The 27,667-nt window shown below is 51.4% G+C and overlaps 1 protein-coding gene across 1 annotated transcript; it reads left to right on the top strand.

Annotated features, from left to right (window-relative positions):
• Positions 1-358: 358 nt before the first annotated feature.
• On the top strand, positions 359-26,517 carry MPP3 (MAGUK p55 scaffold protein 3). Its single transcript, XM_082603431.1, has 18 exons — positions 359-421; positions 1,626-1,682; positions 1,926-2,044; positions 3,580-3,660; positions 3,899-4,036; positions 7,105-7,186; positions 8,750-8,835; positions 10,222-10,296; positions 13,333-13,529; positions 15,374-15,438; positions 16,843-16,863; positions 17,424-17,465; positions 18,619-18,783; positions 18,880-18,960; positions 21,960-22,053; positions 22,270-22,378; positions 23,762-23,884; positions 25,920-26,517. The coding sequence occupies exons 2-18, from the start codon at positions 1,658-1,660 to the stop codon at positions 26,094-26,096; spliced, it is 1,680 nt and encodes a 559-aa protein (XP_082459557.1). The 5' UTR covers positions 359-421; positions 1,626-1,657; the 3' UTR covers positions 26,097-26,517.
• Positions 26,518-27,667: the final 1,150 nt, after the last annotated feature.

Raw genomic sequence — 27,667 nt, 5'->3', positions numbered from 1 at the left:
CCGAATTCTGCGTTAAGCAAGCGTCCACCTTTCAGCACGCGGGGGTGGGGTGGGGGTGGTAAGTGCGGGCTATGGGGGGGGGAGGGAAGGCTGGCTGTGTGCCCGGGTGGGGGACACAAGGCAGGGAGCTCCTCGTGGCTTGGGTGGGAGGACACTGAGGAGGGGGTACGACGCAGGAGAGCGGAGCCCGGGCCGGCAGAGGGCTGGCGGCGCCAGACGCCGCGGGGCCCCTCCGCTCCTCCCCCTCCTCCCGGCGCGCCCCCTTCCCCCTCCTCCTCCCGGTGTCTCGCCTCCTCGGGCTCCTCCACCCCCGCCAGCGCGGCCGTGGCAGGGAGGGGCCGGGGAGGCGGAGCCAGCGGCGGCCGAGACTCCCGGCACCCGCGCGGCTCCCGGTCTGGAGCTGAGATCCCGGCGCGCCGAGGTAGGAACCCGCGCGGAGGACGGACCAGGGGCTCGGAGCCGCAGGGGCCGGGCGGGAGGGGAGGATGGGCTGAGACCCAGCCTCTCATGCCCAGGCAGCCACGCGGCCCACGGGGCCCCCAGCTTGGTGATGGTGAGGCGGGGGGGGGGGGGCTCAGTCCCCGCCCCTCGGCCCCTGGCCTCCTCTCCGCACCCACCCCCTGCTCCGTGCGCCCCTCTCTTTTCCTGCCGCTCCGCATCCTCCGAGACCGCCCCGAGCGTCCCCCAGGTCTCGCCTCGCCTTCGCCTTCGCCCAGCCGCGCTCCTTGTTGGTCCCACAGGTTCCTTCCCAAAGCGAGCTGGAGTCTCTGCTTGGCTGCCTGGGGGAGTGGGGGGCACAGCTAGAAGGAGCCAGAGGATGAGTCTGGCGTAGGGGGGCGGGGCGTTGGCTGGAGGGCCGGGGACCATTCTTATGCATCTCGGTGTCAGCGGGGCTCGGGCGGGCGCTGTGGGGCTGGCTCCATGTTTGCGGAATGAATCAATCATTACCCTCCTTATCTCCTTCTGAAGGAGGACTTTTTGAGGTCCACGTGCTGCAGAGCACGTCGGGGGGCCCGCCGAGATAGGGCTCCCCCCGCCGGCAGAGTAGACACCGACTCTCATCTCTCCACCTCCTCTCTATACGCTCTGTTTTGGCGGCAGGCTCCCTTTAGGTTGGGGCTTGGGGATGGCGGGGGAGGAGGGGCTTGTAGGCCCAGCCAGGTACTTGTTGACAGTCAAGGGACTTGAGTGAGGCCCCTTAGAAGGTAACAGGGGAGGGGTGCGCTGTGGAGGAGAGGACCCACTGTCAGGCAGAGGCCACTTCTCATCTCTGAGACCTGCCTGGAAGGGCCAATCGAGTATGGATTCTGACCTACAATTTACTGAATCCTCCAAGCCTCTGTTTCTTCATCAGAAAAATAGGAATATTAGTGTCAATTCCTCAGGGCTTTGAACAGATTAAGATAAATGTCATATGAAATCACCCAGGACAATGCTTGACACACTGGGAGCACTCAGCAAAGCTTTGTTTTCTTTCCTTCCTCTCTGAAAAAACTGAGCAGAGAATTATTTATTCCCATCCCCTCAGTCCCGAAATTGATCCCAGACAGACACAGTACATGTGTAATCACTGTTTGTTGAATGAATATGCTTGATGGAGTTTCACCCCCCTTTTTTTCCCCCAGAATCCACAGGCAGAGATCTGACCAGCACAGACATGCCGGTGCTGTCCGAGGACTCTGGTGAGTGTCTCCCGGGGCTGGACCTGCCACAGTCTTGAAGGCAAGACCCTGCCTAGCAACCTGGGGCAGCAAAGAAAGCAGCTGCTATCCAGTGTCAGCTCCAAGCCTTGCGAATGAGAGCTGGGGGAGAAAATGTGCACATAGCAGGGCTGAAGTGTTGTTGGCAGGTCTGCTCGGGGGTCCCACAGGGCAGGAAGTGCCCACTGCATTGGTTATACAGTGTTTTTCTTACTCTCTCTTCAGGTTTGCATGAAACCCTGGCACTACTGACCTCTCAGCTCAGACCTGACTCCAACCAGAAGGAAGAGATGGGCTTCCTGAGGGATGTTTTCAGTGAAAAAAGCCTCAATTATTTAATGAAGGTAAAGGCCCCCCTGCCCCGGGAAGGTCTTCACTGGCCCACTGTGCAGGGCTTTCTCTTATGCTGCCCCATGGATGACCCGGTCTGCAGCCCCAGGCATCCCCACAGCCGTGGGTGGGCTGTGTGACGTCCAGGGTAAACCTGGGCAGCTGGCTTGGGAGGCTGCAGCCTGAGATCGGCTGTCTTTGCAGATTCACGAGAAGCTTCGCTATTACGAGAGGCAAAGTCCAACCCCCGTTCTGCACAGCGCTGTGGCCCTTGCTGAGGATGTAAGCCCCAGGTTTCTCCTTACGGCCTCAGCCCCCCTCCCACCTGTAGCTCCTTCATCTGGCCTGCATGCCACTGCTTAGTGAGGGGACATCGGGACTCGGGAGCCCCAAGGTGAAGAGCATCTTCTCCCCTTCCCCTCCTCCCTGGGCTTCCTAATAGGCAGGGAGGAACTCGTGAGTCTTGGACAGGGCCAGGGAACATGGTGACATGGTGACGCCCACTTACTTTGTGTTCCCGAGAAAGTCTGTTTCCCCAGCTGTGAGGTGAGGGCAGTTCCCAAACGGTTGAGAACTGGGGACAAGAACAGGTCAAACACGCACATTGTGTATCTGTGCTTTGGGGAGGCCCAATGTGAAGTCCTGCGTCCGGGGACTTGCAACTTCTTGGAGTTTTGTTGTTGTTTGTTTGTTTGCTGTACCCGTGTGGCTTGCGGGATCGACCAGGGATTGAACCCTGGCCCAGATAGAACCCGGGCCTCCGGCAGTGAAAGTGCTGCATCCTAACCACTGGACCGCCCGGGAATTTCCAGGCTTTGTTTTTTAAAGGAATCCTTCCTCATTTCTTGTGGACCTGTCCGCTGTGTTGCATGGTTGGAAAAACTGTCCCGGTTGATTACTAAGGCTGGCTTCTGAATAAAATCACATAACCCCAGGAGGTGGCCTAGTGAGGGGTCGGGGCAGATCCCCTGCCTTTCTTGGCTGTGGAATGCCATGAGGAGCAGGTTAGGTTGCCAGGCTCCCAGGCTCAGCTCTGCCTCTGCTACTAGCTCTGTGACCATAAGCAAGTGACTCAACCTCTCTGAGCCCCAATTTCCTCATCTGGAAAATGCGGTGAAGGGCACAGACAATAGAGCCAAATAAGCCCAGGTTCAAGTCCTGCCTGTGCCACTTACCAGCTTTGCGACCTTGGGCAAGATATGTAACCTGTCTCATTTACTTCTTACTTCTGAAATGGCAAAATAATAGTTTTGCTCCATCTAGTTCCTTGTGAGAGTTAATCCACATAAGGCAGACAACACCCAGGAAGAGCTTAATAAGTTAGCTCCCATTAGGATTAGAGGCTGCTCAGGGTCTCTGATCTCTGGTGTGATTTCCCTGGGAGTGTCAATCCTGGGGTGGCTGAGGGTCCACCGCGCCCTGGTGCTGTAGTAGTGGCTGGGAGGGCCCTTGGGTCCGAGGCCCAGGGAGCACGGTTTCCCCTGGGCGACTCCCAGCAGGCTCGCAGCACCCACAGCCGTCTGTGGCCTTCTCTCTCCTTTTCCCCCAGGTGATGGAGGAGCTGCAGGCCGCCTCCATGCACAGTGACGAGAGGGAACTGCTCCAGCTGCTGTCCACCCCTCACCTCAGGGTAGTCACGCCACAGTCCCTGGCCACCCACACATCTGTGTCTCCTGGGATGAGGGCAGGAGGGAGCGCTTGGCCGTGAGACTGAGGACATTTCTGAGCAAGCGTTCCTCAGCGCCAGCGTCCAGGGTGGTCGTCTCTCTGGCATGAGATTCGAGACCCCCAAACCACTGCCCGGCCAGGTCCCCCAGACCCAGGTAAGCTCTAGGGCCAGCCCTTCTTTTCTCTTGCTTTCCTGACAGGCCATGCTCATGGTACATGACACGGTTGCCCAGAAGAATTTTGATCCCGTTCTCCCCCCTCTGCCCGATAATATTGACGAGGATTTTGATGAAGAATCAGTGAAGATTGTCCGCCTGGTGAAAAACAAGGAACCCCTGGTATGTGGCCCCCACCTCTCTGCCCCACCCTCTCCCTGTTTCCCACCTCCACCCACCCAGAAACCCCGGAAAGGACCCTCCTGAAGTCTTCGGAGTCAGTGATGGCAGCTTTGTCAGGGCTGCCACTAGTCCCTGTGACATCTTTGTGTGCAGAGTATCTCTTTCTCTGGGTGGTTACAGCTTCCCTCCACTGTGGTCAAGCTCCTTTGTGCAGTCAAGAACCTGCACAGCTGTGCAGGGCAGCCCTGATCGTCAGCTCTGAACCAGAGGTTGGCAGACTACGGTCCAAGGGCCAAACCCCGCCCACTGTCAGTGTTTGTAAATAAAGTTTTATTGGTGCCCGGCCATCCCGTTCATGTACATATTGTCTGGGGCCCCGCCTTTACATGGCAACGGCAGACTCAGTGGAAACTGTGTTGCCCGCAAAGCATAAAATCTTTACATTTGGCCCTTTCCAGAAAAAGTTGGCCAAGCTTGTTCTGAATTCCAGGGAAGCTCAGGGCAGCAGCCATTCTTCTCCCCAGCTGACAGATTGTTATCATTTTGGTCCTGGTTCAGCACTGATTTACTGAGCAAAGGGACAGAGTTGTTTATGAGATGGAGGGAAGTAATGGCAGTCCAGAGAACTGAGGGCTTGCCCTAGAGAATACCACATCTGGCCCTCTTTATTGTCAACTTTCACCAAGTGACCTCAGATGAGCCGCTTCCGCAAACGGACCAGGGTTCTCCTCTGCCTCTGTTTTCTTACCTTCAAAATGGGCCAGTCATCCATCCACTCAGCAAACGTATCGTGACCCCCACCCCCCGTGTGCGAGGCTCTGTGTTGGGTGCGGGCAGGATTAAGACTTAGTCCTTGCCCTCTGGGAGTTCGCAGGAGGTAGTGACTGGGGGTTTCCTGGAAGAGGTGATGCCCACGCTGAATTCTAAAAAAAAAAAAAGGAACAGGAGTTTTCCAGAAGGAAGAGGAAGATGAAAGGCATTCCACCATAGAACTGCATGAGCAAAGCCATGGGAAGGTAAACGGGCTGCTATATTCAGGGAACTTGCTGAGTTGAAGGTAGAGTGTGACCGAGGCGAGGCCAGATCAGCGGGAGAGCGGAAAGATCCAGATCACAACACACAGTTGCTTGGCTGGATCCTGAAGGCAGGGGGGAACCATTGAAGGGTTGTAAGTGAGGAACAAAATGGCCAGATTTGCAGTTAGAAGTATCACCCTGGCTACGAAGTAGAAAGTGGCCTGGAGGGTGAGACCAGAAGCGGCGGACCAGTTTGAGGGTAGAAGCCAAATACGTGAGGTTCAGAAACAGGGCTTGACCTCGGTTTGTGGGAAGAGGGAAGAGAAATCCAAGAAATATTTCGGAAATAAAATTAATGTCACTTTGTGCCTGCTCCAATTTGGGCAGGAGTCTGGGGAGGCATCTTGGGTAAGGCCCAGGGGTCCAGCTAGGATGATGGGTGGGCACTGGGACCATTATAAGGAGGAACTTAGGGTCCGTTGTATTCAAGAGACCCGTGTGCCCTCAAGTGGAAATATCCAGGAGGTGAAGGCTTACGTGTGCAGAGATACAGACTTGGTAGCTGCCATTTTCCAGGAGGCGTTACCACCCCGCCCGAGAGGTTGAGACCACCGGGGTAAAGCGTATACCCTGGCCCTTTAATCAACATTTAAAAGGCGTACAGAGGAGGACTCAGCAAAGGAGACGAATTGTCACTGAGAAGCACTGGGAGAGAAGTGTCACAGGGCCCAGGCTAAGAGAGCATTGCAGCGGGAGGGTGAATCAGACAGGAGATGAGAGAGAGAAGACTGAGGGTGGCGAGCTGGCAGCTGGCGGGTCATCGGTGCCTTTGCTGGTGCATTCGAGGCAGGCGGGGAGTGATTCAGAGGGCAGGAAGCAGAGAGAGCAGATGCGCGCTGCCTCTTTGAGAAGCTTGCTCCAAAGGAATGGAGACCGGTGGCTGCTGGATGGGGTTGCCAGCTTTTTAATGATGGGAGAGACTTGATAATATTTTTAGGGCCAGGGGAAGGAGCCAGTGGGGAGGGGGCATTGAGAATGCAGAAGAGGGAGGAAGGGGGTAGAGGGCAGTCTAGCCAGGAGGAGCCCTTCCCCTGAGATGGGGGGAAAGAGGAAAGGATGGATAGAGATGCTGGCAAGTTTGAAAGTCTAGGTGGCAAGAAGCCGCAGGGTTTTTAGCTGCTGGTCTCTCTTTCCAGCAATATTTATCTTATGGACTTTGAATGAAGTTAATAATGAGTGTGCCAGTGGGTTTGCATTTATAGCCAGTAACAAGTGGTTAGCATTTATCGAGCACTTACCGTGTGCTAAGTGCCTTGCGTGCGTTACCTGATGTCAACCTTGCAACAACCCTGTGAGTTCAATGCTTTCCCACACCCCAGACAAAACAGTCGCAGAGAAGATAAGGAGCTTCCTCGCTAAGGGCACGTGCTCTTAGTAAATGGCGGGGCCATCCAGCTCCTGATGGCTGCCCTGCCCCGCCACAGTCCAGTCTGTGTGGTGCACGAAATTGAGGGCTTGCTAGTGCCTTTCTCATCCTAGATATCATCTCTGCCATGCTTCGTGGGCCCCATCCTGGTCCCGAAGCTCTGGCTGGGGCATAATTGGTTCCCCTTGGCAATAACAGAAGGCCTGGCAACCCCGTGCTTGGTTAGAGGCAGGTTGGGAATTTGCTGGCACATATTCTCATTATTAAATGTCTTTGCAAGAGGCCAGGGCTGCGGTACGATAGAGAAAGCGGTGGGTGTGGCATCACAGAAAGCTGGGTGACCTTGAAGTTGCTTTCCTTCTCTGTGCCCCGTCCCTCTTCTCTCAAATGAGATTGTGACAGTATTCTCCTGCTTTCTTTAAACTGTAAAGTGCTGTGCTGCACTAATTTGAGATGTGGGTTTTATTTCATCCTCAGCCTTGGAAAGGTGTCCACCGATCTGCCCCCTGGGGTGGCAGAGGGAGGGATGGGGCGGTGGCGGGGGGAGGCTTTGCTGGGCCCAGAGAGTCGGGCTCTGAGGTTCGGGGCTGCTGCTCAGGAGCCTGCCTGCTCTGTCTCTGATGCAGGGGGCCACCATCCGGCGGGATGAGCACTCAGGGGCTGTCGTGGTGGCCAGGATCATGAGAGGGGGCGCAGCAGACCGGAGCGGTGAGTGGCATCAGTGCCGGCCTAGCTGAGATGATGGCCGTGGTCCCCCAGCCTGCCCCCCTTGGGCCACAGGTCTCCTTTTCCTCTCCTGTCCACTCACCTGTTTGGGATGTGCTTTGCTTTCTGGGAGTGGGGCTGGAATTCTCTTCTCCCTCCTAAGCTCGGTAGAAAATTTAGTTGTTCGGAGATATCTCAGGCATGGAGTACTTTGAGGGGATCAGAAAGGTTTGAGCATTGGCTTAACCTGAGGACTGGGGTAGTTAAGCTTGGGGTAAATCCTAACTGGGGGGGGGCAGGGGCACCCTTCTCTGACACCCCAGTTGCCTTAACAAGCCACAGTTACTGAGGGGAGGGTGTTCATGTCCCAGATGTGTTTAGGTGGAGCACAGGTTAAGAATCACTGGTGTGAAAGAGACTCACAGACTTAGAGAACGAACATGGTTACCAGAGGGGAAGGGTGAGGGGAGGGATAGTTAGGGAGTTTGGGATTGAAATGTACACACGGCTATATTTAAAGTGGATAACCAACAAGGACCTACTGTAGAGCCCAGGGAACTCTACTTAATACTCTGTAATAACCTAAATGGGAAAAGAATTTGAAAAAGAGTAGATACATGTATATGTATAACTGAATCACTTTGCTGTACACCTTAAACTAACACAACATTGTTCATCAACTGTACTACAATATAAAATTAAAAGTTAGGCTTCCCTGGTGGCGCAGTGGTTGAGAGTCCGCCTGCCGATGCAGGGGAAAAAAAAAAAGAATCACTGGTATATGGAGGAACTAAATTGGGAGGCAAATCTCCTGGTATAGGGGAGTGTTGCCCCAGAAGTCTGGGGATCATTGTGGTGGGACCCCGAGACCAGTGCTTCCCAAACATTAACAAGCATGGAAATGCCCTGAGTGTCTTGTTAAAATGCAGATTCGGATTCAGCAAGTCTCAGGTGGGCCCAAGACTCTGTACCTTTTACTGCCTTCTGGGTGCTGCTGCTGCTTCTGGGCCAGTGTCCACCTGAATGGTAAATAGGGCCCGATATGCAAAAAAGCTAGTCATTAAAGCAGAGGCCCACAGACAGGTGTGTCTAACACTCTTGACACAATCTTCCCTGGTGCCCTTAAGTTTTCATGTAAAATTTGAGAAAGACATTTTTGGAGTTAGGTCTGTACATCCAGGAACGTGAAGAGTTAATGCTATTTTTCAAGAAGCAGAGGCTATAGCAGAAAGAACACAGGGTTTCTACAGCAAAGTAACTGCGTCTGCGCACTGGCTCCATTTTTTCTTAGCAGTGTGGCCTTGGGCAAGCTGCATCTCTTTTCTGGATCTCAGCTGCCAGTTTGTAAACCGGGGGTTTCACCGCGTGGTTGTGAGACTGGGATGCCAGGTGAGGCATCTGGCACCCTGTGAGAACTCAGTTCATCCCAGTCCCGTCCACTGTCTTTAAACATCGCGTCTCCCCTGCAGTGGGTTCTGCAGGCAGGTGCCAGCGGTACCCAGAACTCCCTGCTTTGGGGACCTCAGCCCCCTTCCCGTGCTGACGGTCAGCCCCTGTGTCTCCTAGGCCTGGTCCACGTTGGAGACGAGCTCCGGGAAGTGAACGGGATCACGGTCCTGCACAAGCGGCCTGACGAGATTAGCCAGATTCTGGTCTGTGCTGCGCGCATGCTGGGGACGCGGTGGTTCTTCAGAAACCCGGAGCAGGGCGCTTCCTGGAGCCAGGGCTGATCTGGCCCAGTGTCCCTGTTTGCACGGGGAGGCCGCAGGCCAAGTGGCCTCACAGAGTGCCCTGTATGGAGGGTGGGGGACAGGAGGAAAGGAGCGCCCAGACCACCCGCTTCTCTCAGGCCCCCTCTTCAGCACAGCCGTCCTCCCTATCCCCAGCCTTCTTTCCCGAGGACCCGTCTGGAAGACCCTCTCAAAAGGGTCCCCTCTTCCAAAGGGCTGAGGAATATGGAGTCAAAGGCTGTAGCCCAGCAGAGCAAGGGCTTTGGGGTCAATTGGTCCTGGGTTCAAATCTTGCCTGCATCACTTTCCAGCTGTGTAACCTTGAACAAGTCATCAAATCAGTCTGAGTTTCCATTTCCCTTCCTGTCCAGCAGGGATAGGGATGGTTTCTCAACCAGTGCATAGTTATAATTAGAATGTAAATATCCGGAAGAGGATACAGCATTTTACAACTGCAAGGGGATTCGGGGGATCACGTGCTGGGATGGAAACCACCTTCTCGGTCCATTCTGGGGGTTCAAGTCAAAACTGAAATTATAGAAAAAGCCCCCATCGTAGTCCTGTCCTCTTTATCCTCAGGCATCCTGTCCCAACACAACAGTCTTTGCTAACTTCTGATGGTTTGGGGGGCAATTACGGGATGAGATCTGAAGCTCCGAGGCCCGCTGTTTAAGGCCCCTGCTGTAGGGCGTCCTGGTTACAGGCAGACACTTCAGTCTTCCTGCCCCCACTCCCCTTTCCCTTGTTCTGGGCACCGACTTCCTCATGTTCCAGAGTGATGCGGAGCCAGGGATGGCACTGGGTGAGATGTGCTCTCATGGGCTGACAGTGTGCTTCCCGTGGGCCCCCCACATGGGGTGCAGGGCCTCTCTCCAGTAGAGGGGAGGGGAACCCCTGGGAAGGTAGCAGTGGCCTGAGATTGGGGAAGATGCAAGCACAGAAGGGAGTGCTATTTGGGAACTAGCCCCAAATCAGGCAGGAAGGAGGAAAATGAAACTGAACTAGGTTATTAAAATAACCCGAGAGAAAAGAAAGACGGGCAGCCCTTTGGGGCACTAGCGGTCAAGAGGGATGGAGAGCTGTACTTGGCGCATGCATTGCCCTCGGGTTCTCATTTTAAGTCTTCTGTCCTTTTGTCGCATGAAAACGCTTTAGTTAAGTCAGCCGGCTCCCACCATAGAAGGGTGGGTCATAGGGGAGGCAGCACGTCCCCTTTGTTTCGGAACGTGAGTTTCCAGATCTGGGAAGTAAGACGTGACGTCCTGGAGGGTTAGATCTGGTAGGTGATACGGCTGTGTGCTCTTTCAGGCGCAATCCCAGGGGTCCATCACCCTGAAAATTATCCCAGCCACCCAGGAGGAGGACCGCTTGAAGGACAGCAAGGTATGGGGGAGCTGGAGGCGGCGGCGCGCGGGGGTCAGCGGGGGAGGCAGACTCCAGCTCAGCCTTTGAAACAGTCATCCGGGAAGAGATCATCTGTCTGGTCCTCGGAACAAGCGCTCAGTAGAGACCTGTAATTCAGTCACAGAGTGATTTATTTATCTGTACCCGGCCTCTTCTAAACAGGACTTGACGTAGCTTACTAATAAAAGACAAGGTTCTTCTAATTGAAGTCGAAAAGCAGGACCGTGAAGAGAAGATACCAAATGTTATGGCTTCAGGACCAATTAAGTAACTGCCATTTGTTTAATTCCTTGCGGAGCCCACATTTGGTGGGCACCTCCTCTGTGCCCAGGCGCTCAGCCAGATGCTGGAGACCGGGATGATTAGTAGCTTCAAGGATTCCTGGGTCAGAAGGGGAGGCTGGGGAGCCATTCTCTCCTTGCTATGTGATTAAGTGCTTCGGAAAGATTCTGTACAGAGTGAGAGGCCCTTTGGAAGGTGTCATGCAGTAGGGGTGTTGGAAGTGAGGCTTGAGGAAGATGGAGATGAGAGGGAGTTCTCCGGTGAAGAGGAGGTGGAGGAAAGGGCGGGCAGAGGAGTCTGCATAGGCGGGGGCTCACAGATACGGCAGAGAGGAGTGGGGGGGGTCAGTGAGAAAGTGCACGGTGGTGGGGCTCCAGGGGGAGGATGGGGGTGTGTGCTGGGGAGGTGGGTCAGGGCTACCTTCTGAATGGCCTTGAATGCTTTGTTAAGGGTCTTGGCATCATCCCTGCTTAGTTTAGGATCTCAGAAGCCGACTCTGATACACGGATTCGACTACAAATAGTTAATTTGGAGGTGACCCCAGGAAACACCAGTACAGGAGTGGGGAAAGGAAGGCAGCCAGTGCAACAAAGGGTGTGTTCTCAGCAAGTGACCGCAGGGGGCAGCCAGAGCTTAATCCTGCTCCAGAGCTTGGCATCCCTTGTAGATCGTGCCTCCGTCATCCCTCCCAAGAGCTGGGAGATCTGGGGGATCTGTACACCAACTCCCGCCAGGCTGCATCCCGGGGGTTAATTCCCAGCAGTTCCTGCCGGCCAGTTTAGGGGAGAGCAGATCCCAGTGGCTGGAGAAAGCCGTTAGGCAGTCAGCCTGGGGTGCCCTGAAAAAGTAAGGCCCCGGGAGATATGGGGGGCCCCCACAGCCCAAGTTACAACCCCATAGGCGGTGAGAAGCTCTTAAAGGTTTTTTTTTTTTTTTAAGAGGGAAGTGATACAACCACATTTGTGTTTTAGAAAGCTCCCTGGGGCAGTGAGTAGAGGAGGGTGGAGACCGGGGCCAGGGCACCTGGTAGGAGTCTGTTGTGAAAGCCCAGGTGAGAGATTGTCAAGCCCTGAGCTGAAGTGGTGGTAGGGGGGATGGAAGCGGGCATTACTTTTATTTCCCAGGGAATGTGGATCTGCACTTTCTAGCAGCCAAGGCAAAAAGGAGAACATAATGAATTGCAGTAATGAATGTAATTCATCAGAGTATGGAAGGCAGCATGCCAGTTTTTCAAGAAAGCTAATTCCCAGCCCACATGAAAGATGGGACATTACAACATTTGGCACAGAGTAGATGTCAATAACTATTTTGATCAATGGCGGTTAATAGTGGACAATGTATTTGACAGTTTTTTATGGCAAACGAAGAAATCATCTTTATATGACTGTTTCTTATTTGCACCTTCAGTTGAATCACAGGGCACACATAATACCTAATGGAAGTGGTTCTTCCTGGGACAAGCTAATATGGTCTCCATATGCAGCTTTTGCAGGATCTAACTCGATACAGGGAGAGGACTTGGTTTTCCTATAGGACAAAATGGGTAGCCTGTCTCTTAGTCCATCCTTTCTAAATATTTTTCTTTGAGCTAGATGCTTGATCAGGGCTGGCCATTTAAGATTATGCTTTCTTCTGAGTGCCTGGGACCCTGGTAACATCTGTGGCTAAATGAGGGTATCTGTCCTCATAATATATCGCCAGAAATTTCTTACTATTGTCAAACTGCATCTTTTCTGCTTGGCACATAAAGGAATATGATTTGGATTTGTCTTAGGAAACCTTCTGGCCTTTTTTTTTTTTTTTTTTCCTATTTGCTGTTAAAGTTTTTGGGCTGTAATGATCTGGAAACAGAAATAAATAAATCCATGCCACTGAATTATAGAAGAGAACGAAGAAGTGTGACAAAATGCTATGTCTTCCCATCCTCTTCTCTAGAGGGATGACTTCAGGGTAAAGGGGAGAGTTGGGGGTTGGCCAGGTGTGTGACAGATGAGGCAGGATTGAGCTGTCAAAGATGTAGCTGTCAATTACCCACTGAAAAGTGATGATGAGGAATCGGTAACAGTAGTTTCATTGATGTTTGTGTTCTTATCAAAACATCTAGATTACTTATTTACACATGGCTGCTGACATCATTAGGGGCAGTTAGCATATCAGAAATAACATTTGAGTTAGAAATTGTGCTTGACTTTACTTTTTGCTCCCGGGACTAATAGTTGCTTTGTGTAGGCTGAGAGGCTGTTGTAAGGATAGCAGAACAGCTCAGTAAGGAGATGTTTAGGTTGGAAAGGGAAATTCATGGGGCCCAGTTATTCATTTTCTGATTCTTGATGGATTTCCCAACTGAGACATTGAAAATGGTTGAAGAACACTAAGAAAATTGGTGCGGGGGGTTTCTGATTAACTTTCTCTTCTTTTTTTTTAAGCATAAATAAATAAATAAATAAATAAATAAATAAATAGTTATTTGCACCGCATCTTAGTTGCCACGTGCGGGATCTCCGTTGCGGCATGCAGGCTCTAGTTCCCCAACCAGGGATTGAACCTGGGCCCCCTGCATTGGGAGCACGGAGTCTTAACCACTGGACCACCAGGGAAGTCCCAGCTTTCTATTCTTGAGGCTGCTTGTTCTTCGTAATTGTGAATGGTGGTTGTCCTTTGGTTTTCCGTGTGGCATAGACACATCTGTGCTTACACAGCAAAGGGCTGTCTCACTGAGCCCCTCCCCTGCAGGTGTTCATGCGGGCCCTCTTCCACTACAACCCTCGGGAGGACCGGGCCATCCCCTGCCAGGAGGCAGGCCTGCCCTTCCAGCGCAGGCAGGTCCTGGAAGTGGTGAGCCAGGACGACCCCACGTGGTGGCAGGCCAAGAGAATGGGGGACACCAACCTTCGAGCTGGCCTCATCCCCTCCAAGCAGTTCCAGGAAAGGTGGGTCTGGGGTGTGTTGTAAGGGGGTGTGGTTCTGGAGTGGCCAGAGGCATAAGTACATGACAAAGCCCCAAATCTCTGCCAGCACAGCCAGAGGGGCCCGCTGGGTGTCCTTCCCTGGGCTAAGTACCAATTGTGCCTGTGTTGGCTCTTTTTCTCCCATTATCAGTGGTGATGGCTGTTTGAGATTTCAATAAATATTGATTTATGGAAATCTATGTTATTAAATTAATGTATATTTTATAATGCATACTTAGGGCAAGTTGAGAAATGAAATATAAAAATACAGAAGAGGAGGACGAGGAAAAGAAGATTACCCAAAGTCTCACTACTATCTGAAAAACATAATTTATTTCCTTCCTGTGCCTGTTAAGTGAGTGGTGCACATAGAATTCGAGGTCTTGCTTTTTTTTTTTTTTTTTTTTTTTTGGTAGCTTGACATTTTGACATGAGCATTTCCTATATTACTCTAGAATAATATTATTCTGTACTATTAATTAATGGTAATATAATATTTCATCAGGAGATGTACTGTTCATTCACAGGCAGCAACTATGGTTTCTGCCCTGGAGGAGCTTACAGTTTAGCTGAAAAGTCACACATGGTTCAGACGAACACTTTATATAAATGTGATGGGTGTGAGGGAGGAGGACACCGGGCCCCGCCAGGTCCTAGCAGGAGGGTTGGCCCTCATCCGGGCAAGCATGGAAGGCTTCATTGAGGAAGGGTCCTACCTAAGTGACTTTGCTTCCTCCCTGTGGCTGTACTTGGACGCTGTCTCTGATGTTTCACTGCTACAGTCTATGTGCAAATAATTATGTTGCACATAGACTGTTCCTTATATTTCAAATTGTTTCCTTAGGATAGCTTGCCCAAAGTGTAAATCCTGGGTCAGAAGGTGTGGCACTTACACCTGCAAGCCTCTCCTGGGGTTTGTAGCCCTCTTCCATTTTTGGGGTGTGGAATGATGCTGTAGCAACAGACCTCAGGGTTCATCTGTTGCAGTGGCCCTCCTGGTGTGGTCCTCAGGCCAGGTGCATCAGCATTCCCTGGGAACTTGTTAGAATGCCAATCCCTGCCTGGACCCTGCCCCAGACCTGCTGAATCAGAGACTTCAGGGGCAGACTCTGAGCTCTGTGTTCTAACAGATATTCCAGATGATTCTGAGGGGCTGAAGTTTGAGAACTGCTGTTTTATTGCCTCAGGGGAGCCTCAGACCCATCTGCATCTTTGGCTTCACAGGTCTTGGGGGAAGGCTCTTTAGCTGCATTTAAATGTAGAAATCTAGAGACCTCTAGGAGCCCTGGGTGTTTTCTCAGCTCAAAGAGGCCTTGGAGGTTGCTTCTCCACCTAGGGACGCATTGAATAATGTGCCAGGCTGAGCTCTCCGTTGGGCTAGGGTGGGTGGGGAAGGGCATTAAATTCGGGTCACTTTCACCCTCGGCTTCTCCCAGGAGTCGTTCTGCTGTTTTCCAACTTCCTCAGAGATGGGGAGGCCGGGTGAGTTTGGAGAAGGGGCCTCCTTTCCTTGAGAAGCAGCCATGGGAAAGTGACGACCAACTGCTGACCATGGGCGCTGGGCTGTAGCCCTGTGTGTGACCATCTTGGGCCGGAAAAGCTTCTCTCAGAGCAAGAAACTCAGTTTCTTCCGCATGAACCAGTGAGAACCTGTGAAAATGTCCCTCTTCACTGGAACTCAGTATGAAGCAGGAGGCCCTTGGAGTGCCAGGCTATCCCCACCTGTGGGTTCCAGGCCTCGGTTTCCCTGAGTTTTCCAGAAGGTTCCCTATGACTGGTACTCTGGTCCAGCTCATGGGTCTGCCCATCCCCTTGTGTCCCCACAGGCGACTAAGCTACCGGAGAGCCACGGGCACCCTGCCGAGCCCCCAGAGCCTCAAGAAGCCCCCGTGTGAGTAGACTGGCAGGATGGCACTTCAGGGAAGCAGTTCAGGGAGGGGCTGGGGTTAGGGCTCTGGGGCTTCGTGTGGGGAAGAAGCAAGCACTGGGCTGGAGGGGGCACCGAGGGTCCTGTCTGAGCTCTCAGGCCTCCTGAGGGAGGAGGGGATGGGGAGAGGGATGAGGAAGGGAAATGGGGGTAGGTTGCGGAGAGCTATTCCCTGGAGAGGAGTTACTATATTTGGGGCCCATAGATGACACTGTGGGGACATGGTAACACCACTCCCAAAATGTTGTGCAAACTGTGTGTGTGTTGTGTATCTGTGTGTCTGTGTCTGGGAGAGGCTCCACAGCTTTCATTAGATCCCCAAGGGGCTCTCTGACCCTGACAGTTTAAGAGCCACTGATGTTGGAAGGGAATGGAGATGGCTGTGAGCGATCCCGTGCCTCTGAGTCAGCAGTCAAATCTGGCAAATAAAAATAAAGGCTGCCCAGTTAAATTCGAATTTCAGATAAACAATGAATGGGTTTTTGGTATAAGTATATCCCGTGCAATATTTGAGACATACTTATACTAAGGAATTATTTGTTTTCTATCTGATATTCACATTGAACAGAGTGTCTTGTATTTTGTCTAGCAACCCTACTCTGTGCATCACTTACCTTTTAGAAAACGCATTCACCTACCTTATTGCCTTTTAATCCTCACAGCAGCCCTGGGTAGTAGTGGAGTCAGGGCATCCCTTTTGCCAAGATGGTTAAACAGAGGCTCATGAAGTCAAGGGAGTGGGGCTGGGGTCAGGTTTCCAGAGGGCCTGTGATCAGAGCCCCCAGGTTAGAGCCCCGTATGGAGAGGAAGCTTCCCCAGGGTATGGCCTCCCTAGCTGGGGGTCAGGGGGAAGCGGGGGGGCTTGGAACCAAGTGGGGCGCCAGAACAATGCCAGATGGATGGAGCACAGCTGGCCTGCAGCGCTGCGCTGTGCCACTCTGTCGTCTGGCACCTGCATTTGCCCAGGAGAGTCTCAAACCCAAGAGAAGAGAGAGCAGGTCCGGGTTCCGCTGCAGGCGTCCTAGGGCGAGCTGCTCCCTTGGCTGGGTGGCCACTGCCAGCAGCCGCCTTTCCAGACTTGCTCTCAAGTCGGAGGGGCTTCTGAGTAAATTGGCCCCGAGGCTGCTTATGCCAGTGAAGATCTGGCTTGCTTTGGGCCGCTAATGAGACACACACACAGGAGGACTAATTAGAGCAAGTCTTGGTTTAATAATGCACCGCAGCTCAGATCACAGGTTTGTTGGAGGAAAGAAAGGGGACAGATGGAAGGCTCCTGAGGCACCCGAGGCTGCGGCTGCCTCTGGGCCACAGGGCCTCGCGGTTCCCCTCCGCTAACGCTGTTCCATCTGTCTTTTGTGCAAACCGCAGATGATCAGCCTTGTGACAAAGGTAGGCCCAGTATTTGTCGCCTGTGCGCATGGACAGGCCCCTTTTCTGTAGACTGTCTGGGGCTGGAGGGGCTTGTCCTGCCTTCTGCCACCCCGCTCTGGGGTCGCTGTGCCCCTCTGGCTCCTGGCACCCCTCTCCCTGCTCTGCCAGCTAGACCGACCTGCTCCTTGAGGCATGCAGAGCTGATGGGGACGTGGGGCCCGGCCCTCCCCGGACTTTGGCTGGGCTGACCACGTGACCTGGCTGGGTAGCGGTAGGGCAGGGCGAGTGAATCTCCCCTCCTTATTCTCACTGATCCGAACTCAGAGGGGCTGGAACGAGGTCTGCTGGCCCAGAACCCCAGCCAGGCCTGGAAAGGCTGTTTGTGGCCTAAGCATGGAGAACTGGGTGAAACAGAGAAACTTGTTTACCTGGGGTGGCCGGGACATGGCATTTGTCCTGGGCCCCCCGAGACTCCATCCCAGAGGGCTCTGCCTGGCCATCCGGGGCCTGGGTACCTCGGGGCTGGGGCGTGTGTCCAGCATGGCTCACTGGCCTCCCTCTCTCTGTTTGGTCCCCAGAGACCTGTGACTGTGAGGGATATTTCAAAGGACATTATGTGGGTAAGTAATGGGGGCTGTCCCCCCGAGACCCCCTCCCCCGCCCATGCACAGACCACCGTGGGCTCCTGGGTCAGGGAGAGGTGATCCGAGCCCAGGAACCCCTCAAGCGCAGCTGAGTCTGTGGGACCCACATTTTCCTTCAGTCTGTGTCTGCCAGAGGCTGGGCTGAGCCTGCCCAGGCCTGGGGTCCCGCACCCCAACTTTCACCCAGCCACTGGGAGCAGTGCCCTGGCAGGACCCCTACATTAATACTGATTTTATTATTACCATAATCTCAATTGTAGTTTATTCAGTGTTTCTGCCACCCCTATACAGCAATGGAGCCTTTTATCAATCTCCAAAGTACCTTCACTTCTTTTATTTTGGTAAATCTTTTCAAAGACCTTAGAGACAGGCAAAGAGTTTTTAAACTTTTCATTCAGAAGCAATTTCCAACTTACTGAAAAGTTGTGAGAATTGTACAAAGAACTCCCATATACTCTACACGCAGATTCACCGGATGTTAACACTTTGCCATATTAGCTTTATCATTCCCTTTTTCTGCATGTACACATTTAACCCCCTCCCCCCTGAGTCATGTAAGAGTTGTGGACGTCATGTCCCTTCACCCCTAAATAGCTCAGCATGTGTCCCCTAAGGACAAGGACATTTTTCTTATACAACCCAGGGCTATTATCAAATTCTGGAAATTTATTTTTTATTTTATTTATTTTTTAAAAAAATTCCGGTAATTTAACATGCATACAATTCTATTATTTAATATGCTGTTCATATCAAAATTTTGCCAGTAGTCTCAATAATGTCCTTTAGAGCATTTCCCCTGATCCAGGATCCAATCTAGGAGCACCCATTGCCTTTGTAGATTTGGATTCCCTTTCATGGATAAGGGAACTGAGGCGCAGAGGGGTGATGACTTGCCTGAGGTCAGTCACATACCGAGTAAAACAGTAGCCTTGAACCCTAAATTTTGGATGCCAGGTAATCACACTTTTGTCATATTACTGTACATCCTGATCAACCCCTTCCTGTAGCAGGAGGTGGTTGGGAGAGGCCCGTGGGTCTCAGTCCCACCTCCAGGTCTGACCAGGTAGAGAAAGTCTATAGGGAGATACTCAGACAAATGCCGCAGTGTCCCCCTGCCCTTCTCCCCAAGCTGGTCTTCGGAGGAGCTTCCGGCTGGGCCGCAGGGAGAGACTGGGAAGCCCGCAGGAAGGAAAGACATCCACAGTGGCTGAGTCTCCGAAGCTGCCGACCTACGAGGAGGTGACCAGGTACCAGCACCAGCCTGGTGAGCAGCCCCGCCTGGTGGTTCTGATCGGTAGGTGACGTCTCCAGAGAATGGGCTGGTTCCTCCCTGGAGGGGTGGGGAGGGAGCTCAGCAGGGACCTTGCAGCCTTCCCCCTTTGTTTCCCAGGGTCTCTGGGAGCCCGACTGCACGAGCTGAAGCAGAAAGTGGTGGCAGAGAACCCACAGCACTTTGGTGTGGCCGTTCCACGTAAGAGGGCCCGTGTGTGTGTGTGTGTGTGTGCAAGCATGTCTGCACATGAATATTTCTTGGGGACTTGACTCCATGTATCCATCTTCATCCTTACTTTGGGTCTGAAGGACCGCCAGGCACTGCCTGCTATAGGCACATCAGGGGACCTAGGCATGATGGGAAGAGACCCACTCTCAGTGGTCCACTAGGACCCTCTGAGGCAGTAACTGGAGGACCACTTGCCTGGTTCTTGCCTGGGACGAGAGGTGGGTCTAGAGCTCATTGCAGGTAAGGTGACAACTTCAGCCCAACACCAAGGGGCCCCCAGCAGTGGGTGTATTTCAGCCTCCTCTTCCCAATGACTCTGACTCCTATGGCCCCTGCTCTCTGCTTGGGCAAGAGAGTAGGTTGGGGAAGCCAGAGAGCCCGTGAGCAGTGTTGCTCAGGCACTCTGCCTGCAGCTGGATCCAGTCTGGCAGGGTGGCTATGTACACTCCTGAGTCCAGAGGCAGCTGGAGATGCTGAAACCCAGTAGGCAGAGGTCCTGGTTCTGAGTGTGATGAGGAGACTGAAGAGCGCTAGGAGCTCTACCAAGAGCTTTTATGTGCAGTAGCTTGGTCAGCCTTCCCAGTATCCCTGAGAAGAGGATCGTCATCATCCCATACTGCAGAGGAAGACACTGAGGCTCAGAGAGGTTAGGTAACTTGCCCAGTGTCACACAGTTGGTAAGTGGTGGAGCCAAGATTCAAACCCAGGCAACCTGCCCCAGTATCATTCTTTTTTTTTTTTTTTTTTAATTTATTTTTTGGCTGTGTTGGGTCTTCGTTGCTACGCGCCGGCTTTCTCTAGCTGCGGTGAGTGGGGGCTCCTCTTCGTTGCGGTGTGCGGGCTTCTCATTGCGGTGGCTTCTCTTGTTGCGGAGCATGGGCTCTAGGCGTGTGGGCTTCAGTAGTTGTGGAGCACGGGCTTAGTTGCTCCGCGGCGTGTGGGATCTTCCCGAACCAGTGCTCGAACTCGTGTCCTCTGCATTGGCAGGAGGATTGTTAACCACTGAGCCACCAGGGAAGTCCCCACAGTCATATTCTTAGGCCACACAACAGCCTCTCACCTGCTGCTTGCCACTTCCTGTCCTTGGCTGTTCCTTTCTGAGACTCTCAGTCCTCTTCCTCAGAGGGATACAATGTGGGCACCTGATGGCCACTGAGAAGGGATGCTGTGGTGGCAGTAATGGGACCTTTCTGGAGTATTCTGAGGAAGCGCACCTATGTATTCTTTCTTTTGCCGTACCACTCCCCTGGGCCTCAGGGCTCATAGCTCAGTCTATGGGTTATGAGAATTGTCTTCCAGAATCCTACCTGAAGTGGCAGGATGTGGTGGCAGGGTCATGGGGGGTTGGGGAGGCCATTCTGGAAGCACCTGTGATGGACCTGGGAGAACTTCGGGGGGCCCACAGCCTTCTAGGCTGAAAAGATGGACTGAAACAGGATGTGTGGAAGTTGTTCACACATGGATCCTTCAGAAACTTCCAGACCCATCCTCTGGGGGTGGGGTACCTGGATGGCTAGACCTACCTGCTTCCAGACATCCCACAGATAGGTGACTTTCTCCCTGCTATTAGGAACCGGGCGAGTCAGGGAAGGCTTCCCAGCAGCAGTGACTTTTATCTGGGTTTTGAAGAGTAAGTAGGAGTTTTCCAGAAAGAGAAGGAAGAGTTCTCTATACCAAGGGAACAACATGTGCAAAGGGACAAAATATGACCCAGTACAGCAATGGGAGGGACTGGGGAAGTTAGTGTGGGTGATGTCGGGGGAGGTGAGCTGAGTGGGAGGCTGGGTTGGTTAAGAGGGTCTCATATACTCATCTAAGGTGTTTAGAATGTAATCAGTGGGTGAATAAAAGTTTTAAAGCAAGGACATGGTCAGAAAAGGTGACCCTAGCAACTCTGCCAGAGGTTGGACAAAGATGTCACACGGCTCACAGAGCATCCCCTGGGTGGCCCCCAAGGGAGAAAACACTGTCCTGTGAGACCCCTTCTTTTCTTTTGGAATGCTCTGGAAAAAGCTGTGTGTGGCTTCGCATGTGTTTTTGTCCTGTGGAGGATCTGATTTTCCCCAGAGGTGCGTGCCTTGATTCTATTATGGAAATCAGAGGGGAAACACTATGTGTTTAAAAATTGTGTGAGGGGGGCTTCTCTGGTGGTGCAGTGGTTAAGAATCTGCCTGCCAATGCAGGGTACACGGGTTTGAGCCCTGGTCCAGGAAGATCCCACATGCCACGGAGCGACTAAGCCCGTGAACCACAACTACTGAAGCCTGCGCGCCTAGAGCCTGTGCCCTGCAACAAGAGAAGCCACCGCAGTGAGAAGCCCGCGCACCACAACGAAGAGTAGCCCCCGCTCGCCATAACTAGAGAAAGCCCACGCAGCAACGAAGACCCAACACAGCCATAAATAAATTAATTAATTAAAAAAAATTATGTGAGAGCCAGCCTTGCGGAAACATCTAGTCCACAAGGGGACTCTGTCTTCATGCCTTTTCTCCCCAGATGAGAAATAATTGAATAAAAAATTAAAAACATACAGCAGGGTCAACTGAGTTTTTGCCCCCTTGGCTCTCAAAAAGAAAAACAATTAGGAAATAAAACCTAGAGGACTAGGAATTCCTTAGGCGATTCTTTAAAAGCCACAGCATCAGTGAGGCAGTTTGGCAGAGTGGTTAAGGGCATACACTTGGCCTGAGACAGAGAGCGTTCCGACCCGGCTCTCCTCCCAGCCGTGGGGTGCTTGACCTCTGCACCTCTGTTTCCTCACCTGCAAAACCGGAGGCCTCCTTTTGCCCTCCTTTTGCCCACATCACAGAGCTGTGCAAGTCAGTGACGTGCCTGCACACAGGGACCCTCGATGGAGGGAAGTGGGTGGTCTGTACACAGATCAGCGACCAGCTCCGGACAGGAATGAGGGCACAGGCTCTCTGTGCTGTGACATCTCTGCCCAGCTACCCTCCTCCTCTCTTTCACAGACACCACCAGGCCCAGGAAGAGCCATGAGGAGGATGGGGTGGAATATCACTTCGTCTCTAAGCAAGCATTTGAGGCCGACTTGCATCACAACAAGTATGTTTCCTTGATGGACCAGTGGGGCCTCCGTGCAGCTGTGTGTCTTTGCATCTGTCCGGTCTTCCACTTGACCTTCTGGGAGGGCTTCTGGAAAAGTCAGGGGAAGCAGAGGGTGGGAGGAGGAGTGGGGAGTCATGGTGGGCCATTCACCTTCTGTGTTAACTCAGGCAAGCTCAGCAGCTGAAGGCCTTTTCCCCTGTGGTGCTGTTCTAGGTTCCTGGAGCATGGTGAATATAAGGAAAACCTCTATGGAACCAGCCTGGAAGCCATTCAGGTTGTGATGGCCCAAAACAAAGTGTGTTTGGTGGACGTGGAGCCAGATGTGAGTTCCTGGGCCAGTTTGGCATTTCCTGTTCATGGAATTTATAAACTAGGGGGTTGTACATTTTACAGAATATTCGACCTTAGTCCAGGGACTTTTTATTCCAGAGCACTGGAGGTTAATATTTCCTTGGGTCTACCTTTGAGAATCTAATGAAAGCTTTTGTACCCCAAAATGTGCACCTCTGTACACAAAAATGACATGAATTAGAGGGACCCTCTTGGTGGCCCACAGGCCCAAGATAGTAACCTCTGCATGGAGTAAATCACGCAGGAGATGGTGGCACCGACTGGTCCATTATGACCTGACAGTCAGGGACTTAGATGTAAATGCACCAGTTGGAAGCTGGGCCATCCCTTCCCGGACGAGGACAAGTGAAATCAGAGAACCACTCAGAGAACCACTGAGGGAGGTGGTCAGGTGAGCAGTTTGAAAGGGAAAAAGGGCAGACTTGACCCTGTAAAGTGCTTCAGAGACATTTCCAGTCCTGAACACCCCACAGGGGCTTAACCGTCCTTTTAACCTTGTCTTTGAGAAAAATTTGTAAGCCTTGAACTCAATAGGGGCTGAGCTCTGATTTTATGACATAAACTGTAGGCTTTATTTTACAGAAGTTGGCTTGAAACGGATTCCAAAAAGCACCTTATGTCCAGAAAGGAAAACCCTCACTAATTTGGACTTACTGGGAGTGGGTAGTGGAAATTAAAAGTCTGAATTTCAAAAAATTTTTTTGAAAAGGGATTTTATTGGTTTAGAGGGGATGCAAGCTGAACATATAGCAGTTTAATACCAGTGTTTCCAAATACAGGCCCTTACATCGTAAATAAAATGCACTAATTAACAGGATGATTTGCATATTGAAAACCTTCTAAAGTCTTTACAGTTTGCTTCAAGGCATCTCTTAGGCTCTTCATTTGCTTGGCAAACCTTTTCTTCTTTGAATATCATAAGGAGGCCTGTGTGATAGCACAGATTTTGCATCAGTCCAAATGGATGACGTTTGACGAAATAGATACACACATTAAATCCTGCTGGTTCTTCCATCAGGACTAGGCAGGCAGAGCAGGGTATACGAAGGCTAATTAGAGCTTGGCGGAGGGTAGTCAGGGCTAAGAAAAATGGCAACTCTCGGAGCGGAGGCTTTGGAACCTCCGTTCTCGGCAAGTGAGCCTTCAGGGTCCAGCTGAGGCCAGCATCATAGTGAAGGAAGGGAAAATGAGCAGGTGGTCTGCACGGATGAAGGCCACTGTCGTATGACCATATAGTCAGGACCTTTGCCATTGGGGTTATGTGACGAAGCACACCATTACTGAGTATTCAAGAAGTGTGTTTCACAATAAAATATTTTCAAAGTATATAATATTCCTGAACTTTCTTTCTCAGGCACTGCAACAACTGAGGACCTCAGAGTTTAAACCCTACGTTATATTTGTAAAGCCTGCAATTCAGGAAAAGAGGAAGACGCCACCCATGTCCCCAGCTTGTGAGGATGCAGCAGCCCCACTTGTAAGTTTAAAGTGGATCATTTCTCTTCCGAAGGCCTAAAAGGGCCGTTAGCCGCATGTGGGTGCCCATACCTTCTACACAAGACCATCTTTCCATTTTGCCTGTTGGCCAGACTCAGATGGTCGTGTGGTCTGAAGACTCAGGGTGGGGCAGCCAGAAGTGCCTCCCAATTCACACAGGAGTGGCTTTGCCTGGGTTCCCCACCCTGCACTCCCTCACATAAGCACCCCGTTGGAAAGTTAAGGGACTGATATCTATCAGGCACCTGATCTGAGTGTGACCTACCACAAAAATTGGTTGAACTCCTAAGCCAAACCCAAATAATTTTTAATAGAAACACCAACTTCAGATCCAGCAAGCTAATCCAAGATGGAGGCAAGGGGCATCATGGGGGAATCTTTCCTATGTGCTGCTCAGGACTGTGACTCTCTTGCTGAAGCTGCAGGTGGTTGAGTTCCACCTTTACAGGGCAGGAAAAGGGTTTGGGGGACTGACAGCTGCAAAACAAATGTCACACATTTTACTCCATTAGAGATTTACTTGAGTTCTTTCAAGAGACAGATATTTATTAGGAAGATTGAGGGATTTAGGGGCAAAAGAATGTTCCTTCTATAATTTCTTAAATAGATAAATGCTTCCAGGATGAACAATGAGGGTACCTGGAGGAGGGGAAACTCCAGTAGCGGCAGGCAGTCTATAGGATATATGTGTGTAAGGGGGTGGGGGACGTGGGATGGAAGATCCAGGGGCAGCAGTGGGACACTGCAGGGTGCTTTTGAGTAGGAGAGGAGCCCTGCAAGATACCATATAGAATTGGGAAGCTCTGCCCAGTTTAATCTAGGTTTTTCCATCCTGGGGGAAAGAAGTAAGGAGAAGAAGTTATCTAAGCCTTCCCGTAGGTCTCTTCTGTCTGCGGTAGCGTGCAAAAACTGTTTCCTAGACCTTTAGAACATATTTTCTGAAAGTATGGATGCTCTCACTAAAGTAGGAGTCTGGTTTTGATTGGTGACAGAGGGGGGGAGGGAATATTTTGGAATGTGGGTCATTTTAGGGGAAGACAGCTCACCCCCTCCACGGCAGCATAAAAACACTGAGCCCCTAGAAGCAGAGGCAAGAAGGCAGCAGGGGACTGGAAGGAGATAGAAAGGGAGGTGGGTGAATGCCAGCCACGAACTTCACTTGGCAGTTTTACTCAGAGTGGATCCTGCCACTTTCCTTTCTTCCAAAACCCAAGCTAATAGTCAGTGAACTACCTGCTTGAAATTCTACTTACTAGAGGTATTTTTGAATGAAGAAGCAAACAAAACACTGGGTAGGTTGGGTAAAGGAGGGATCATTGGCTGTCTAGACCTTAGGGTTAGGTGTCAGGAAAGCAATCTGATTAAAGAAGCCAGGTATCCTAAGGAAATGGGGGATTGGGTCAGGGTTGTCCCAGCACTTTCTTAAATATCTCTACTTTGTCAACCGTGCTAATGTTTGGCTCTGGTTTGAGGAAACGAAAAGAAGAACTGAGTTCTACCTGATGAATTTAGGAGTCTTCAGAGGGCATTTGAGTTACTTATTCTCCTTCTTTTTCCCCTAGTTGATTCCAGAAATGCTTGCTTTGCTTTTATGGAGTGAATACTATTTTTAGTTCTTTCCTGTAATTATTTAACCAAATTGCCATGCAACACAATAGTACTGCTACTTTGGAAGTACCTTCGGACAGGAAGTGTGATATTGACGTATAGAGACACGCAGACATAGAGTCAGCATCCGCCCAAAGCATGGCTCGCAGTTAACAGGTCCTCAGTAGATATCTTGTGAATGACTAAACAATGATTATGGCTGCCGCCCATGAACTTTCTTGGAAGTTTGACAGGCTAGCATCACTATGCTCTGTTCTTGTGTACCCAGTTGGTTATTCAAGGGCCATAGTCATCCACTCATCACCTAAAAATTAGAAGTTGGAACACTGCCCAAGACAAAGGCTGTGGGTTTCTTATTTGGGGGGAGAACAACGCAGTTGTTCCCTAACTGCCCCTTTTCCTTGCAGGATGAGGAGCAGCAAGAGATGGCCGCCTCTGCTGCCTTCATAGACCAGCATTACGGGCACCTGGTAGATGCTGTGCTGGTGAAGGAGGACCTCCAGAGTGCGTACAGCCAGCTCAGAGTGCTCTTAGAGAGGCTGAGCAAGGAAACTCACTGGGTACCTATTAGTTGGGTCAGGTAACTGTATCCTAGAACATCCAGGTTGGAAGGGACTTGGAAGACCACCTGGTCCAGGCTCCCCCATGTTACCATCAAGGAATCTTGAGTGAGGAGGGCAGAATTTTCCATAAACTCCATCATCAAGAAGAGTCTATGTGGGGAGTCGTTTTTGTCTGTGGCTTTTCACTGCACCCCTTTGGAGCCGAAAATACAAGTCGAAAGGGAGCATATCACAAAATAACACATGTCATTCATTAAAGTATCACAGGCAAGTTGACCCTGATTCTCTGTACCAAAGTTGAGTAGCCACTGTCTTTTGGGGGGTGGTGGTGGTGAATGTATACAGTACCAATTTGCAGAGGTGTTTAAGCTTTATAAACAGAGTGACACTTCATGTATCCAGCTTTGTTGGAAGTTGAGTTGTTTTACCCAAGAGGATTTTCCATGCAATTGAAGTTCCCCTGTCTTCAGGCACTAAAATGTTGATTTTAACATTTTCGATAGTGTGTGTTTGTCTGGTAATGGAAAACGTGGTTCTCTGCCTTCTTAAATAGTGAGCATTCATCAACTTGTTGGGCAGACTAAGGCACGCTTCCCTGTCACCATGATTTACTGTACTCTTCTATGATACAGTGGTGTTTTCAGGGACTCTTGTGGAATGTAAGGCTGCTTGTGCCTTTTCTAAATATTCTCAGACTCTGAAACTTGATGCTTGCTTGCTTTGAGTTATTTTATTCCATCATTTGTCTTTCTTGTTACTGACAGCTCTCCTGGTTCTTATCTGTCCCTACCTTCAGATTATAGGGGCTCCTATCCTGCTACATCATGGGAAACCAGATGATTCCCCCCTGTCATAACTATGCCTAATTCACAATAAATCAGTCCTGACCATCAAAATCAAAGTATATAGACTCTGAGTGTGGGCCTGATGGGTTGTCTCTGAGCAAAAGTGCTTAATGTGGGCTTCCCTGGTGGCGCAGTGGTTGGGAGTCCGCCTGCCGATGCAGGGGACACGGGTTCGTGCCCCAGTCTGGGAAGATCCCACATGCCGCGGAGCGGCTGGGCCCGTGAGCCATGGCCGCTGAGCCTGCACGCCTGGAGCCTGTGCTCCACAACAGGAGTGGCCACAACAGTGAGAGGCCCGGGTACCGCAAAAAAAAAAAAGTGCTTAATGTCACACAGGATTTGTGATATATCTTAGCTTCAGAGAATTGTATTTCTTATTAATAGCCAATGTATATAAATCTTTATTCTGTGCCAGGAGCTATGCTAAGGCCTTTACATACGTGATTTTGACAGATGCACCAAGCCTATGATGTAGGATTCTTTTTTGGCCGCACCACGTGGCTTGTGAGATCTTAGTTTCCTCACCAGGATTGAACCCTCACCACCACAGTGAAAGCACCGAGTCCTAAGTGCTGGACCACCAGGGAATTCCCTGATGTAGGATTCTTATCACCCCTATTATACAAACGAGAAGAACAAGGCTAAAAAGTTTAAATAATGTGTTCAAGTTCACACAGTTTTAAAAAAATGGCAGAGCCATTGTATTTGAGCCCAGGTCTTCGTAATACCAGAGATGGTCATTAATCA

This window comes from Mesoplodon mirus, assembly GCF_964341445.2.
Source record: "Mesoplodon mirus genome assembly, chromosome: 18".
In the NCBI taxonomy this organism is placed as follows: domain Eukaryota; kingdom Metazoa; phylum Chordata; class Mammalia; order Artiodactyla; family Ziphiidae; genus Mesoplodon; species Mesoplodon mirus.
The sequence above is the reverse complement of the archived record's forward strand: the minus strand, read 5'-3'. Positions and strand labels throughout refer to the sequence as shown.